The sequence below is a fragment of the Furipterus horrens genome, unplaced genomic scaffold (assembly GCF_987537825.1).
Source record: "Furipterus horrens unplaced genomic scaffold, mFurHor1.1.pri manual_scaffold_1, whole genome shotgun sequence".
In the NCBI taxonomy this organism is placed as follows: domain Eukaryota; kingdom Metazoa; phylum Chordata; class Mammalia; order Chiroptera; family Furipteridae; genus Furipterus; species Furipterus horrens.
The window spans coordinates 116,010,443-116,027,660 of record NW_028327171.1 but is presented as its reverse complement, the minus strand read 5'-3'; the positions used below and the strand labels follow the sequence as shown (position 1 = coordinate 116,027,660).

The 17,218-nt window shown below is 34.8% G+C and overlaps 1 protein-coding gene and 2 non-coding genes across 3 annotated transcripts in view; all 3 read right to left on the bottom strand.

Moving 5' to 3' along the window:
* Window positions 1–4,190: 4,190 nt before the first annotated feature.
* On the bottom strand, window positions 4,191–4,326 carry LOC150021805 (small nucleolar RNA SNORA50). The gene has a single exon (XR_016513697.1). It is a non-coding gene; the product is annotated as a small nucleolar RNA SNORA50 (small nucleolar RNA).
* An 8,333-nt stretch (window positions 4,327–12,659) lies between these two features.
* The window catches only part of MAP3K2 (mitogen-activated protein kinase kinase kinase 2), a 49,191-nt gene continuing 44,632 nt past the window's right edge, over window positions 12,660–17,218 (bottom strand). Inside the window, exons 15-16 of the mRNA XM_090278999.1 lie at window positions 14,143–14,320; window positions 12,660–13,411 (exon numbers count right to left, since the gene is read on the bottom strand). Coding sequence (XP_090135125.1) covers window positions 13,186–13,411; window positions 14,143–14,320 — 404 coding nt within the window. The 3' untranslated portion in view covers window positions 12,660–13,185. The remainder of the gene's footprint in view (window positions 13,412–14,142; window positions 14,321–17,218) is intronic.
* LOC150021804 (U1 spliceosomal RNA) lies at window positions 15,675–15,837 on the bottom strand. The gene has a single exon (XR_016513431.1). It is a non-coding gene; the product is annotated as a U1 spliceosomal RNA (small nuclear RNA).

Genomic DNA, 17,218 nt, shown 5'->3' with positions numbered 1-17,218 from the left:
TACAAAAACAAACAAACAATCCAACTAAAAATTGGGCAGAGGAACTAAATAGGCATTTTTCAAAGGGAAACATACAAATGGCCAGCAGGTACAAGAAAAGATGCTCAACATCACTATCATCAGGGAAATGCAAATCAAAACCACAATGAGATATCACCTCACATTGTTAGGATGGCTAACGTCAAAAAGACAAGAGATAATAAATGTTACCAAGAATGTGGAGACAAGGGAACCCTTGAGCACTGTAGGTGGGAAAGAAGATTGGTGCAGCCATTAAAGAAAACAGTATGGAGGGTCCTCAAAATATTAAAAGTAAACTTAGCATATGATTCAGGATCTACATTTCTGGGTTCATAACCAACAGAAATGAAAATAGAAATTTGAAGAGATAGCTGCACTCTCAAGTTTATTGCAGCATTATTCACAGTAGCCAAGATACGGAAACCACGTAAATGTCTGTCAATGGATGAATGAAGATACACACACAGACAGACACACAAACACACAATGGAGTACTATTCAGCCATGAGAAAGAAGGAAATCCTGTTATTTGAATGGACTTTGAGGGCATTATGCTAAGTGAAGTAAGTCAGGCAGAGAAAGACAGTACTGTATGATCTCATTTACATGTGAATTTAAAAACATTTGAACTCTTAGAAACTTTAAAAACATTTGAACTTTTAGAATAGAGTGGTGGCTACCTGGGTATGAAGGGTGGGGGAAATAGGGAGATGGTAGTCAGAGTAAAACTTCCAGTTGAAAGATGAATGGGTTCTGGGCATCTAACTTACAGGATAATAGTTAATAATATTATACTATACTTGAAAGTTGCTAAGAGAGTAGATCTTAATGTTCTCACCACAAAAAAAGGAATGGTAATTATGTAGCATGATGAATAACACTATGGTAGTGTGAGAAACGCTCACAATAAAAACTGGGACACAGGACTTGAGCAGTAAAACGAGGCCTTTATTCACGAGTCTGCAGAGCCAGGCGCACCCTCATAGCCAGGAGAATGTGCGCGCCAAGTAGACAAAGGAAACTGGTTTTATAGTCTTAGCTTCCCCACCCTGAAATTGCCACCCTAAAGTGATTATCTTTTCCACCCTGAAACTGCCACCCTAAAGTGATTATCTTCTCCACCCTAAAATTGCCACCCTAAAGTGATTATCTTCTTTGCCCTAAAGTGAGAGCGATTAGCTTCCCCGCCCTAACGCAATTAGCTCCCCCTCCCATCTCCTTCTTCCCCATTTCTCCATTACTGGTTACTCTGGAGTTACAATCTAACACGGTTATCTAAATGCCCCTTCTGTGGTTTGTAGATATGCCAGTGCTGTCAGCTCCTTTCTCAGAGACCCTCTAATTACATTTGCCCTTAAGACCCTTTAATTAGATTTGCCCTTTGTTACTAATGACTTTTTTCTGGTTTGGGAGTCACTATGTCCTTGTTTCTAACAGTAGTAATCATACTGCAGTATATGTGTATCAAATCAACACGTTGTTCACCTTGAACTTACATAGTGTTATACATCAATTATATCTCAATAAAGCTGAGAAAAAGAATTTTGTACTAAGCAAAACACCTACATTTTATCATAAAAGTTTAAAAATTACAGATAAGCAAAAATAATAATCACTTATAAACTCGACCAACCTTGGAGTAACACCCCAGTATTTTTTCTATTTTTAAACAAAAAGTGAGATCATGCTATACACCTCATGTAACTTCATGTAACACTAGTCAATAATGTAAGAGTTCCATTGAATGGATTTCCTATAATTTATTTGCTTAATCCTTGTGATTATCAACTTGGCTAGGCTATGATGTCCAATTGTTTTGTCAAATTCCATTCATGATGTTACTATTAAGGTATTTCTTCGATATAATTGGCATTTATAATCAGTAGACTTTAAGCAAAGTGGAACACCGTCAATAATGTGGGTGGGCCTCATCCAATCAGTTAAGGGTATTAAGAGCAAAGACAGGTTTCCCTAGAAAAACAAAAATTCCGCCTCTAGAGTGCAACACAGAAGTTCTGCCTCTCTGAAGAATGCTAATACAGGCTTTGTTAAAGAAAGGCGAGGTACTGCTGTACTAAATACCTAAAAATATAGAAGTGGCTTTGAAATTGGGTAATGGGGTAGAGGATGAAAGAATTTTGAGATGCATCACAGGAAAAGCCTAGAATGCCTTGAAGAAACTATTGCTAGAAACACGGATATTAAAAGTGATTCTGCTGAATGCTCAGATGGAAATAAGAAATGTTATTGGAGACTAAAGAAAAAGTGGCAGAGTACTTGGCTGAACTGTTTTCTGTTGGGTGGAAAGAACCTGTAAGCAATGAAATTGGTTATTTAGCTGAAAAAACTTCTACGTACAGGTTGAAAGTTTAGCCTGGTTTCAATTTGCTACCAATATTAAAATGTAAGGGAAGAAATAAATTGAAGACGGAATTGTTAAGAAAAAAGGAACAAGACTTGAAGATTTGGAAAATTCTCATCCTAATATGGTAAATAACGAAAAAGTATGCTCTAGAGAAAACACCAAAGGTGTCTGGTTAGAAACTATTTGCTAAAGAGATCAGGCTTGTGACTTATGGATGCAATCAACTAACTCAGCAGAAACCCTGCGAGCTTGGAAGAGGACAGAGATAGAAGTAAATGAAAGGCTGGAATTCTGTGGGCGAGAAAGGGACTGATAGAGCTGATCAACTGCAAACATGTTACACTTCAAGAAAAGGGATGAGTGATCTGAGGGGCATTGCAGAGGCCAGCAGGGCTGCTGCTGCCACCATAGGCCAGGAAGGCAAAGGCCTAGGGTGCAGGTCCAGTGATTTTGGGCCACTCCCTTGGTTCTGAGGAAGCAATGCCACCACCCCAGGGGGTTCCTCAAGACAGAACATGGAGACAATGAGAATTTTCCTCAAGTCTTAAAACGGAATCTGTTGCCCTTTTAGGTTTTAGACTTGTTTGGGACACAGGCCTTTTTTCCTCTTGATTTCTTCCTTCTAAAGTAGAAATGTCTATCCTCCATCTCTCCCACTTGAAAGCAGAAAACTAGTAGATTTGGTAGCTTCACAAATGAAAAAGGATTTTGCTCCAGTATGAATCATACACCAAGTATTACCCACAATTTATTTGAATGACTTAGATGATGATTTGAGTTGATGATGTTTAGATGAAATATTGGACTTAGCGTGGTTGCTGAAATGATTAAGACGGGTATGGTAGAATAAGGTGAATGTATTTCACATGTGGGTGGGTTATAAAATTTTAGGGGCCACAGAGCAGAATATAATGGATTTGTTTTCCCTCAAAAGAGATGTTTTGCCCTGGCTGGTATGGGTCAGTGGACGGAGCACTGGCCTACGAACCAAAGAGTTGCCGGTTTGATTCTCAGTCACAGCACATGCCTGGGTTGCAGATCAGGTCCCCAGTTGGGGGCACATGAGAAGCAACCACACATTCATTCTCTCCCTCTCTTTCTTCCTCCCTTCCCCTCTTTCTGAAAATAAAATTTTTAAAAAGAGAGAGAGATGTTTTGAGGTCCTAATCTCCAGTATTCAGAATATGACCTTATTTGGAAACAGTTTTTAGAAGTTAAAATTAGGTCATCATGGTGGGCCTTAATCCAATATGATTGTGGTATCCTTATAAAAACAAACAAAAAAAAAAAACTAAACACACACAGAGGGATAGACACAAAGAGGGAGAACACCCTGTGAAGACAGAAGGCAGACACTGGAGTTATGTTTCCATGAACCAAGGAAAACCTGGTGTGACCAGAAGCTAGGAAGAAACAAGGAAAGATTTCCCTACAGGTTTCAAAGGAAGCATGGCCAAGAGGACACCTTGATTTTGGACTTCTAGTGTCTAGAATTGAAACAAATTTCTGATGTTATAAGTCACCCAGTTTGTGGTGCTTTGTTACAATAACCTCCATTGTTGGACAGAGAGAGCCTGAATTTGGAGCTTTTATAGCTATATCTTAGCCTATTTGCTACCATTTCCACAGAATTAATTCCTAGATACAGAATCACTGGGTCAGAAAATATACAGCATTCTGAGGCTTTTGACTTACATTGCTTATTTGCCCTCTATATGAAAGTATTAATTTATATGAGCTCCAAAATTGTAGGAACATCCATTCCTTACACTCTGATACAGGCTTTGTTTATGCTATTTCTTAAAAATATAATTATTTTTTAAAAGAGCAGTTCCGTTGAAAGTTGAAGAGCCCTAGTTATAAGAGACTGTTACAATCTAGTACTGTTGCTTGGCCCATGAAACTACAGACAAGACACATCAGGTTCAAAAGCAGTGCTTTGTTCATGCTATTTTTAATCACTGTTAATTTCTGAGTTGGGTAATCGAAGTGTCCAAGAAAATATATGCCAGAGCATATTGGGTAGGACATTATAGATTTGTATCCTGGAAAGATTCAGTTGCAATGTTTCTAGATTAGTCTGTTCTTGGTCCCAGAAAGTGATGAACTAGGGCAAAGTAAGGAAAATTGGGAACACGCTGTGTACAAGAGAAGATTTGGACAGACCAATCACAGTGGAAATAAATATCAGCTTTATTAACACTCAAAGTGCCATTCATTTATATTCCATAATCCAGGTTACTCAGAGTAACCCTCTGCACCACAATCTTTCAAAAAAAATGAACATGTAAAAAAAAAAGCAATTTTCATTGTGCTAATTATTGCAGGCCTTCATGCATGATACATCTAAACAAAGATGTGTGCCAACAATATACAAATTTCCATATAAACAAAGTCATTGATCACTAACGAAATATAAACATTATTTCTTTCACATTAGATTTTTAAATGGCTATTTACCAGCAAGAAAAACAAATACATAAAAACTATAAAACTCAAGAAATTTTATACATTTTTACAAGCACAACTTTTAATCAACAATACAAAGTCAAAATATGAATGAAATGTGGCACATACCACACTGTATCTGGCTTCTGGGAGGTTTTACTAATCATACTGGCTCCTTGTAACATAATAAGTTTAGTGACATTCAACTTCAACAGTGAATTTTATTCCTAACACAAGTAATTTTACATAGGACTGTATATTAAAATCAGAGTTTTCCTTAACTACAATAACACTGTCATATTGGAAATTTAATTTCCTTTTTCCTGCTAGTTACTTAACATACACAGTACAGTATAAAGACACTCAATGCATGTTTAAACATTTCTAAACCAATTTACAGTCCATTTCAAAAAACCACAATATATCAATGTATTGTTTTATAAAGGAGATCTGACCTTGGCCAGTAAGAAAAAAACTGAAAAGTTAAAATCTTTGGGGCAGAATAAAGGAAACATTCAAAAACAGTAGGACCAACCAAGAGAAACTGGAGATATAAAAATCTTGGCATCTTTTCAAGATCATTTAGTTTCTCATATATTTTCCATAGCTCTCAAAATTCAAAGACCATTTTAGTGAACAGTGTTTCTTTCTTTCTTTTTTTTTTTTGCTACTGCTTAAAATCTATTTTCCCTCTTAATCTGTATTTCAGAGAATTCTCAAAAGAAAAGTCAATGCTCTTCCCTGCAAGAGTATTTTAACTGATAGCTAAGTAAATTTGCAATTTTGGAAATACAAACATACTTTGAATGGTTAAAAACAAAATTTTAAAAATATTTTTGATCAGCCAGCTGAAAATATATTCACATAGTAAATGATCTCTCAGAAAGCTTTTATATATGTTTAATTCTAACTAAACAGTACCCTCATATAAAACAAGTTCATAAAAAATGTAGAAATAAATGAAAATAAGAAATTACTGGAATATATAAATGTGCCCACAGACAGAAAATGACATCTCCACACACACATCCCCTGACACACAAACTTATGAGCATACTTTCAACTAGATGGATTTCAAAATACACATAAAATCAGAAAGTGATGTTGAACTCCTGAGTTCTTCAACAAAGATAGAACCATAGATAAGTATACTTTGTAAAAGCAATAAAGTTCATTCAATAAAGTTCATTGAAGTCTGTAATAGCAGTGCAGTTACTGATGGCTACTTCTTGAAAGAAGTTAAAACATAGAGACACAGACAGTAGTTCAATGCACACATTCATGATGCTCACACACCCATCAACAATTATTGGCAAGAGTAATAAGTCAGTGTACAAATTAAACATTTCCAGAAATGTGCAAAAAAGTCAACCTTGATAGGGAAAAAAAACTTGTACATAATTATAAACTGCCCAGCATTCAACTATGATTAAAAATGTTTATAGAGAGAAACTAATAGGTTAAATATAAAGAATTTAATGGCTACATTAAAAAAATGTACATTAGGTCAAAGGGTAAATTTACAAATTGATAATCATAGTTTGCAACAATTATTCTCAAATTTATCCAAGTTTACTCTTATTTACAATGATATTTGAATAAAAAGAACCATGTGAAATGTAAGAGATGTCAGACATTTAGAAGTATTTTTGGTATTAACTCTTTTAATATTTCTGATTCAGGGTAGCAAATTTAAAAACCAACAGCAATATAAAAATGTAAACCTTTTACTAATTAAGACTGTATTTAAAACAATCATTTGTTTCTAAAGATGCATTATTATCCTTAGACACTGTACTTTCACTTGAATAGGGTTTGGCCCACTTTCTTTTGCCAATAATAAGCCTTTTCAGCTCAAATGTTTCCACAAGCCCTCTTTTCTTAATCCAGGTGGAAAAAAGTCTTTGGAAAAATGAGAATATATCAAATCCATTTTAGAGTTTAAGTATCCACTAAAGTTCAAGATGTAATTTTGTTATTTATCTCTCCCTTCTACGTAATGCTAATGCTAAAATCACCAGGAGTTATATATGCTTTTAAAAAATAAACTCTAAAAAATATAAATAAGTAAATGAACATAAAAATGCTTTTTCAGTACAGTCACAAACTTTACTGTTCTCAACTATCATCATGTGACTCAGATATCCTTATTTGGGGACAAATTTTGCATGGATACTGGAATGCAGACTTCCTTGTGTTCCAAAATGTCTATGGCACAAAACAGACATCAGTCTATAATTTACTTTTCTTCACAGCTTTCCTGAAATGCCCCTCAAGTCAAACATAAATTCATCAATGTGAAGATACTAGGAAGAAAGTACACGACCAATCTGAGGCATTATATGTCAACATCTATGGTCATCTGTTAATAAGATCGGCACGTGTACAAGCTCAAGTTTGTAATGTCTATATAGTTCCATAATAGTTGAAGTAAATTCTGCATGTCTAAATGCAAACACTGAGCACCTCTCCTTTTACTTGAAGGATAGATTGAAATACAAACTCTACTAGTACCTGCTTTATCATTTTTATCCTATTAGCTTACTGGTAAGCAGAAATAACAGTGTTAAATCATTTTGGCAATGGACGCAGGGAATATAAAAGCTTTGGTTTAAAGTGATTCTGATAACACAGATTGTGAATGTAAACAAAAAGTAATCGGGCACAGGGAATAATGGTATTCGCTGATTTAATGCCTTTGCTATTATTAACAATGATATCGTATTACTGTCAATTAAAATGCAGAATTATGAAAAACATGAATTACATAAAAGACTGCATGCAGGCAACAGATAAAATTTATTCTTGTCTTTATTATAGCTCCCTCAACTTTCTGAAGCTAAATCATGTCCACTCTATCACTGAGAAAAGATTCTCTAGACTCCCCCTGACAGCTCATAACCATTTACAGCTCTGAAAGGCAAGTACAAAAAAATGGTTGGCTCTCAAACTTCCAATAACTATTATGGCATCCTGTTCAGAATGCAGGCAGAAGTCAAAGAACAGCTAAAGAAAATTGTGAAGTAGGAACAGTAGCTTCACAGCATGCCTTCCCAAGCCAACCAAAGAGAGGTGTAAGAAAATTTCCTTTTGAACATTTCATAAGCTAAGGAAGCTTATTTTAATAATGTCTGGCAGAACTTCTATTCCTAAGAGTTCATGAAGAACTACTGAAAATCAATTACTTTCTATTTAAGGATTATATGTAAGCTATTATACACACATACAAATTTAACTTTCATCTTTTAGCAACCAAGAGTTTGGCAATTTAAAATAAATACCTTTATTAAACAATCATTTGTACTAGTTACTTGTAGAAAATGTGCTGGTATTCCTACCTGAGGATGATTACTCTCATCCATCATCAGTAGGTCGTACACATTTGAGCTGTTCCTCCAAGAACAGAGACTAATCTAACTGAACATTCATACCTTTCCTCTCTTCTCATCCCTGTCCCAACTCTACACACACACACACACTTCACAGAAAAGTAAGCTAGAGTTTTCATCAAAATGTTAGATTAGAATTTGCTATCCCTGGATTTCTTGTGCATTGCCCAAAGTTTAGGAACCTTAACCATTTAAACCACCTCTTGAGGGCAAAAACCACCATTCTACCTCTGCTATAAATATCATAACTGAACCATGATATACAAAGAATCTGGACAGTGTCAGTATGATTGAAAATCAAGAAGTCAGTCTGGAAAACAATTTACTACACATTTCTTTAGAATTAGAATACCTCTATCCTTAGGAGTTCACATCTAGTGGAAACTGCAGTGTGTCTATTCCGGACTAATGCTAATGTTTGTCTTTGAACATTAAAAAAAAGGGGGAGGGGGAAGGTAGAAAAGGGTAGGAGGAAGAAGCAGGCATTAAGAAATATTTAAGGGCCAATACACAGTCTAAAGCCAAATCAACTCTTGAAATCAATGATTTTGGAAAAAATCTTCATTTTGGTGGGTAATGTAAATTATTGATATAAAATAAAATTAAGGCATATAGAGAAAAAGGCACTACCAAAAATTAACAATTAAATTGCTTTCATTAACATTTAACTAATCTTAAAATTCAAATAAATATGAACAATCACATTTCTAACAAAGGTCAAAAAATAAGAAACAGTAAGGTCTCAAGAAATTGTCCTGTTCTTAGTATAAATAATTACCACTAAGAGAATTCAATTTCTATCAAATGTCTTAGGTATTTTAACTATTTAGACCAAACAAAATATTTGGTTTTCTTTAAAAAAAACAGCAGAAGAAAACATGTTATGGAACAAATGCCCTTCATCACTGAAACTATTAAGAGAACAGGCTGGGTTTTGTAAGAGGGAGTCCTGAGAGAGAGAGGCTGCCCAACCTATGTAAGTCCCTCTAACTTGGGGATGCTTTTAATGTAAGTTGTTAATGACATTTTAATTTATAACTACCAATAATTACCTAAAATTGCTTTCCCTTTACATCACATACAAAGTTATATTTTAAAACATCATTGCTGAACTTTCAGAGTTAGGGTAAACCCTATTGTTTGCCCATGTTTCCTCCTAGACTGTGACCTTCTTAAGAATAAATTTAGTACCTGACACAATAAGCCACAATTATTGACAAAGCAAATAAAAATGATTTGCCCTATTAAAAAAAAAATGACAAATTACTAGTCTTGATTGACACCAGGTGATTTTATATCCATGCTATTGGTCCCTAGACTCCAATGAAATCATTGGCTCAGAACTCTGCCATGGGCCAAGGAGTCTGCATGTGGCAAACATCTTGGCTTTTGAACCTAAGCTTGGCCATCCTTCTAAACTATTCAGATTTGATTTTCTTAATAACTTCACGTTATATTTCACAACTCTATCTCAGAAATACTACAGACCAGATCTGACATATATGAGGTAAAGTAGCAAAAAGTTACGCTAAATAATTTCACTTTTTAATGTAGTTTCAACTGAGAACAAGATAGACTCCCAAGAGAAAGCCAATTTAATTTACTCTAAAATAAGTTGTAATTTTTTTTCTTGTAGTTCGGCCTGTGCATCAGTCTACAATCATTTTTTTGAAGTTAGAAACATGCTTTGTAAATGAGGAAAACTGAAAATTTTTCAAGATATTCATACTGAAAATCTCAAAGCCTATATACTTTTAAATACATTTTAAATAATTACTAACAATCAAAATCTCCATTAGTCACTATATTTTCAACCCTTTTATTCAATACACTTTGTTTGCAATGGAAAAGATCTCATATTTGGCCCAAACCTAAGTCACGCCATTTTGAATCTCTAAAGGCTAAGTAGAAAGATACTTCCTGAAAAGCACAGGTAAGACTGCTAGTGAATCTTCTCCAGCACCAAAAGTCTGCTACAATCAAAGCAGAAAACATTTTAAAGGCACAAAGTCAGCAGTCTGACCATTTTTCCAGCCTCAGCAAAGAAACATTACAGTATAGAGGAATCAGTTGTGCATTTAAAAAACAAAATACATTGAGAGTCATCTTAAATAAAAAGTTCAAATTTCATTTGTTGATCCATATCATTATTAGAAATAACAAGTTGGAGTGTTATATCTAACTGCCCCTAATAGAGGTGTTGCTTCAAAATTTTCTTTTTTAAATTTACTTTTGGTCATCCATACCTCACCCACTTCAAGCTTTTTTGTTGTAATAGCTTTTATATATATTTTAATTTTTCTTGTAGTTTTGGTACCTTTACAATTTGTTTAAAATAAATTCACATCACATTTTATATAATAACTCTGTAAACTATTAGTCTATTTTTAAGTTTTACATAAAGAACAATATTTTCCCATAGCTAATAATATTTTTCTTATAAAACAAAGGTCTTCTGCAGCAGTGTTAAGTAGTTTTTTTTTTCAGGTTTATTTTCTATAGCATTTAAAAAGAAAAGAGAGACTCAAAAAAGCAAACAATTTTGCTTTGAGTTTCACAGTCTCCCAAGATTTCTCTCTAAAGAGCATTTGTCTCATATTCTGCACCACTGGTTACCCTGACAGACCAAAAATGAGCCAGAAAAAAATCACAACCATACAAGGCAAAGAAACAAAGAAAACGCCCACTGGTCCAGATACCATGATATTGCTCAAGTAGGAGATATGCCTTCACTCATAAAAGATGAAGAAATATAACAGATCAATATCCTTGGGGACTATGCTTATAACACAAAGATGTGATAGTTGATTTTCCAGGGGAGGAGCCACTAATGTATATTCTTCTTGGTGAGCCACCTCCTTTGATTATAAGGTATGGGAGAATCTTTGTGCTTTGACTTCTCAGTCTAGCTAGTGGAATTTCAAATTTCCTACAGAGAACACCAGAAAGAACCTTGATATGGTAAACCAAAGTCTACTTAACTTCAGAAACAGTATTTTAAAAGAATCCCTAAAGATTATGCTTTTTAGCAGAAAATAAAATACCCGAGTCCCCTATAATATAATCCCACAAAAGGCATCATCACTAAATGGGCCTTCAGGAAGACTACTATTTTCTAGATGTTTTAAAATACTGAAAAAACTGCAAGCCATCAAATTATTAATGTCATTCATATTTTTCAGTAGCACAAGTCCATTAGAGATAGTGGAATTCTCCTAGTTGTCTTCTTCCATTTAATGTCCTTGCTCTTAGTGGATACATTATACTAGAAATAGCTGGTAGTTTTAACATTCCTATCAAGTAGTTAATATTTGTTTTTGTATGCTTTTCTTTCCCCAAAATTATAAATTGAGTTGAGAAAAGAATATATACAGGTGGCTGAGTTCAATAAGCTCTGTGTTTAAGTTCATTTTGTTTCTAAAATGGAAGTTACTGATTTGGGTGCAATATGCAGCTGGTAAGAAACAGGTTGCTACTTGCTGTTCAGATCATTCACCCTTGACTTGAAGTAGTGATAGCTTCTGTTGTAAAACCCTCATTACGCATTACACTTTCTCTTTGAAATTTACTTTTTGCAAGGAATCTGCTTTGTAAATGGCTGTTACCACTTTATAACTGAGGCTGGTAATAACAACACAGTTTCTCAACTTTGGTACTTTTGACATTTTGAGCAGGACAATTCTTCGTTGGGAGGCAGGAGGTGTTGTTGTCCTTGTATACTGTAGTTTGTTTAGCAGCATTCTTGGGCTCTACTCACTAGATGCCACTAGCATCCTCCTAAGCTGTGACAACCAAAACTGTCTCTAGGCATTGCAAAATGCCAAGAGAAATTATCACCACCCCACCCTTAAGATCCACTGTTTTACTGTTTTTGTTTGTTTGTTTGTTTTGAGGTGCTTTCGTATTCTGTAATCCCAAGAACAAGGGTTTTATCTCATGACACTAGCTTTATGGATACTCCAGGTTAAACATTTAGTTCCTAAGAAATGTTATCTATGGGGAATCAGGAGCTAGAAATAGGAAGATATAATATAAATTATTTTGGTTATTTCTCTTTTCCCTTAATTTTGGGACTTTCTCCCTCAGGTAAAGAACACAATTTAAAATACACTAAACAACACTTAGTTCTGCTTTTCATTATTTCTGTTGATAGGAAAATGTGGTCTCTTTTACCACATTGAATTAGAGCAACCTCCTTTTGTCTTTTAATTTGTATTTGCTCACTGACTTCCCATATTTGTTTTAAAATACTATCTTTTATGTTTTTAAACAGAAGGCCATCCCTTAAGGTTTATAGATTCCAGTAACATGGATCTTTTATAGTGTATTTGCTTATTATACTGGCTAGAATGAACAAATAAACATACCTCTTAGGAGATTCATATTTTCTATCAAGATTACTACTGAACAAAAAGCTTGGTAGACAGAGGTTAGGATCTAAAGAATACAGATATAAGAAGGAATCTATATTCTTTAAGTTTAGTACCTACTCTAAAATCGAGTTTGGGCTCAGACCCACAAATAAGAATCTATTTTAAATACTATCATTAAAAACTACAAATTATACATCATTTTCTTCTTCTTGTTTTCCATGTCTCCCATCACTGACAATTTGTCATTGATACAGAGAAAGACTACAGTCTTTAAGTATTCCAAATGATTTGTTTGTACTAGAAAGAGTGACCATGTACTAAAGTGCTTTATGTCTCTGAATCACATCAGTACATTATAAAAATTAAATTAAAAAAAGTTTCAAGTTCTTGTAAGGAAAAAAAGATTAAATATAAAAAATTTAGGTTACTATTATTAAACAAATTTAACCAAGAATCAAGAGAAACACTTTCCCTCTTGTCTTTTTTTCTCGCCCATCTCTCTTTTTTTATAAAAAAAGAAAAGTGCAGTCAGAGAGAAGGTGAATGGATAGATGGGAGCAGGCAGAGGCACAGGACAGGTTACTGGCTGCTAGTGATAATGCACAAACATGTGCCTTAAGAGTTCCTCAGCTGAAGGTCTCAGTTTGGCCTCTATAAAGATCCGTTTGAGGAAATCGCGAGTATAGTCTGAGACATGAGGTGGCAGCTTTGGGTTTGTTGGCTGAGTGGCGATTTTAAATATGGCAGCCATTGCTTCATATTCTGCCCAAGGAGGCTTTTCAGTTAGCATTTCTACCACAGTACAGCCCACACTCCTAAAAAGAAATTTTTAAATTACATTACACAAACAATATCATGATGAAAGAAAGCCAGATAATGAGAAACAGGAGTGAAGTCTATATACATTTAAGTATGACTTGGTTTCAAGTTAAGTTTCATTTAAAAGGTTGTAATTATTATATATATATAACATAATTTAAACATAAAAACCAATGAAAATAAACCACAATTTAAGGAATGACTCCAATAGCTAAGCAAAAACATTCCTCATTTTATAGTTTTTGCTTTATGTAATTCTATAACTTGACATTAAGTATATTTTTGGGTCTTTATCTTACAAATACAAATGTTAAAACTCTGCCTTTAGATGCCTAAAATGATTATCTATTGTATTAAAAAAAACTTCTCTGGTGGAAAGAAGAAAATGGCCATTATAAGTTCTAGCTTAAAATTATTAAGCAATTAAAGTGTAACTGAATTATAAGAGACTAACAATAAAGATTAATTATTTTAAAATTCTTCAGGGAAATGATAGTTTTCTGATGCTGAAGTTGCTTAAGACGAAATTCCTCCTGAAGAAGGGAAGACAGGTCCAAGACCTCCATTTATCCATTCAATGATTAAGTTTCAAAGAGGCATAATTAAAATATTAATCTTTATAATCCTGACATCCTATTTCAAGAGTACAAAAGGTAATTGAAATCTGGCTCAGTAATTTCCATCCTGGATGGAAATAAGTAAGACAGGTGTTTTCAGGCAAACCTACCAGATATCGGCTTTTCTGCCATACCCTTCCCCACTGATGACTTCAGGGCTCATCCAGTACGGCGTGCCTGTGACTGACTTCATTCCTGTCCCTGAAAGACAGATGCTTTGAAGCCGTTTGCTGGCTCCAAAATCTCCTAATTTGACGTTGCCTGTTGAATCTCGGAGAATATTTGCACCTAAAAATAAGAAACATCTTCATTTCATTATTTTTATTAGTAGTTTGAAGTATAATCTAAAAGAACAATGGCAGAGAATTAAACTTTAAATACACTTCAATTTGTCTCCAAAACTAGACTGCTTTTCATCTTCTGAACAGTACCTGTCACGATGCCAGACACACAAACAGTTCTCAGTAAGATTCACAACACAAACACTGAGTTTTTAGAGTCAGGTATGCGCTTTAAAACCTAAGAAGGTTCTCCCACGGAAAAGGACTGATTCAGAGGTAGGAGGGGATGAAAAAGAAGGGAAAGGGGAAAGGTCAAGAGAAGGATAGAGAGCAACAACAGGCTCTTGGGCACAGTTTCTCTATCATAAACCAAGAGGCTTATGGCTGAAGCTTGTTTCTCTGAGAAGAAATTTCCTGAAGGAGTTTCATAATCAAGACTTCTATCACATTCTGCCCCCCCTTAATGTTAGTTATCTTATATTTTATAGTTTTCCTAAATATTGGGTTTGCTTTATATTAATTTTACTTCTCGATTTCTATATATTTTAAGCTAAATCTCTTCTAACAAAGCTTTGGCTTTTTTGTTTTAAAATTTCATTCACTTTTATAATAAGTTTAATTTATTTATTATAAACTGACTTTGATTGCCTAGCTTCAAGTTTGTTGACTCCTCTACTGTAAAGTTCCCCCCTTTCCATACTGTACTCTTTAGGAGAAGTTCACTATGTGCAGTCCACAGTTAAGGAGTCAGGAGTTATGCTCCAGGCTGAGTAGATACATAAATTGTTTGGAATTATTTAGAATTATTCTGCAGAGATTTGTCTCCTCTCTTCCATTTATTATTTGACCATTCATGTCAGTATGAACACATGGATTTTACTGTATACTTTGGGTTATAAACCAATAAGGTTTTTGTTTTGTTTTGTTTTTTTCCTTTGCTCAAGTCATTCCAGCTTTGGCCATTGGGAACTCTTCCATTAGCTCCTGTGTCCTTTTGCCATACTCTGACCATTGCGTTCTTGTCTGTTTTTCGTTTGGGGTTGTTTCTAGAATTTTATTACTTTGGGGCACTATTAGATACTCCAGGCTCAGCTTGCGTATTTCCTGCACCAGTCCTACAATCAGCCATCTCTTCAAGGAGCCCTGGTTACTTTTAATGGTATCAGAAATCAAGATCCAGGTGCTAAGTACATTTATTTTTTATTCTCTATTTTCCCCTTTATTTATCATTTTTAAAACTCAATCTTTTTTTCTGGGATTATAAGTCTAGTTTCTGTCTAATAGAAATTACTTTTATTCTCATTTTTAGTTTTGTCTGGAAGCTACCTGTTTTTATTTTATTTATTTATTTATTTATTTTTAAGGGGAGAGCGTGAACACAGTCCCCCACTACCACAAATTATGCAGTTGAGTTCCCACATTTGGGGAAATCGCAGGAGTCAGCACATCCGGAGTGCAACAGATAAGCCTCGCCCTGGGAAAACCACCTTCATGATCATGGTATCTCCCCTGCCAGGTAAACTACTTGTTTTTAAATGAACAATTCATTTTGTTACCTAATTTTCATTTTTAAATTCAGTTCACTGTTTTTAAGTTTCCTAAACCTATTTTATATTTTAAAAAAATCCTTATTTTCTAATTTTTTTATGGACCCTAAGAAGGAGAGTTATCAGTGGAGAGAATGTATAATGTCCATTCCCATCATGAGCTTCTGTACTTGTCTTTCTGTTCTCCCAGCAAATTCCCCAGCCTAGTGGATGATAGCTCTCCTCAGCCCCTTTGCAGGAGAGGATACAGGCTCCATTCTCTGCATGCTGTAAGCCTAAGTGAAACACATACCAGTGACCCTGTAAAACAGCACTGTCTATGCTATTTAACATCTCACTATACAACACCTAAAGAGGACTCTGTCAAAGAAAGGCACTATCTCTAAAATATTTAACCAGGGGAAGGACAACAAACAAGCCATATTTTACTGGCTACAAGCTGGGATAAAACAATCTCAAGCAGGTCACAGCCAGGGAGAACTATTGCTGGGGAGTAATCACCAATGTTGATCCAATGCCCATTCACACAAAGGCCTGAGGAGAAAAACGTGTACAGTATTCCCTCACTTATCGCGGGTATTATGTTCTAGACCCCCCCCCCCACAATAGGTGAAAATCCATGAAATAGGAACCTTACATTTATTTTAGTATTTATATATATTTTAAGGCTTTATAAACCCTTCCCATACACTTATAAACCATTCCCAGTCCCTTACTAACCTTTCCCACTCCCTTATTAACCTTTTCCACACTTTTTATAAACACTGCTTATGTTCTTAAACACATTCTACTCTTAAACCTATGTAACTTTAACAACATATGTATACAGTACCACAAAATCCCGCGATATAGCGAAAAATCCATGATAAATAATTAAATATAATGTTTTTAAAAATCCCGCGATACAGTGAGGCCACGATAAGTGAACCACGATATAAAGAGGGACTACTGTAATCAGGTTCCCAATATAGTCTCCTAATTTTTCAAAACTTATTTTCGATACCTTAAAAGTAAGCTATTGCCCTGACCAGTGTGGTGCAGTTGGTTGGGTGTCATCCTGTAAACTGAAAGGTTGCAGGTTTCATTCCCAGTCAGGGTACATGTCTCGGTTGTAGGTTTAGTCCCTGGTCCACACATGCATGAGAGGCAACCGATCAATGTCTCTCACATCATTGTTTCTCTCCCTCTCTCTCTCTCTTCCTCCCTTCCTCTCTCTCTAAAATCAATAAGCATGTCTGTGGGTGGAGATTAAGAAATAATAATAATAAAGTAAGCTATTATGGAGATTTTTTAAACATACACAAAAGCAGATACCCATCACTCAGCCCCAACAACCATCTGAAAATCTTCCCCAACCA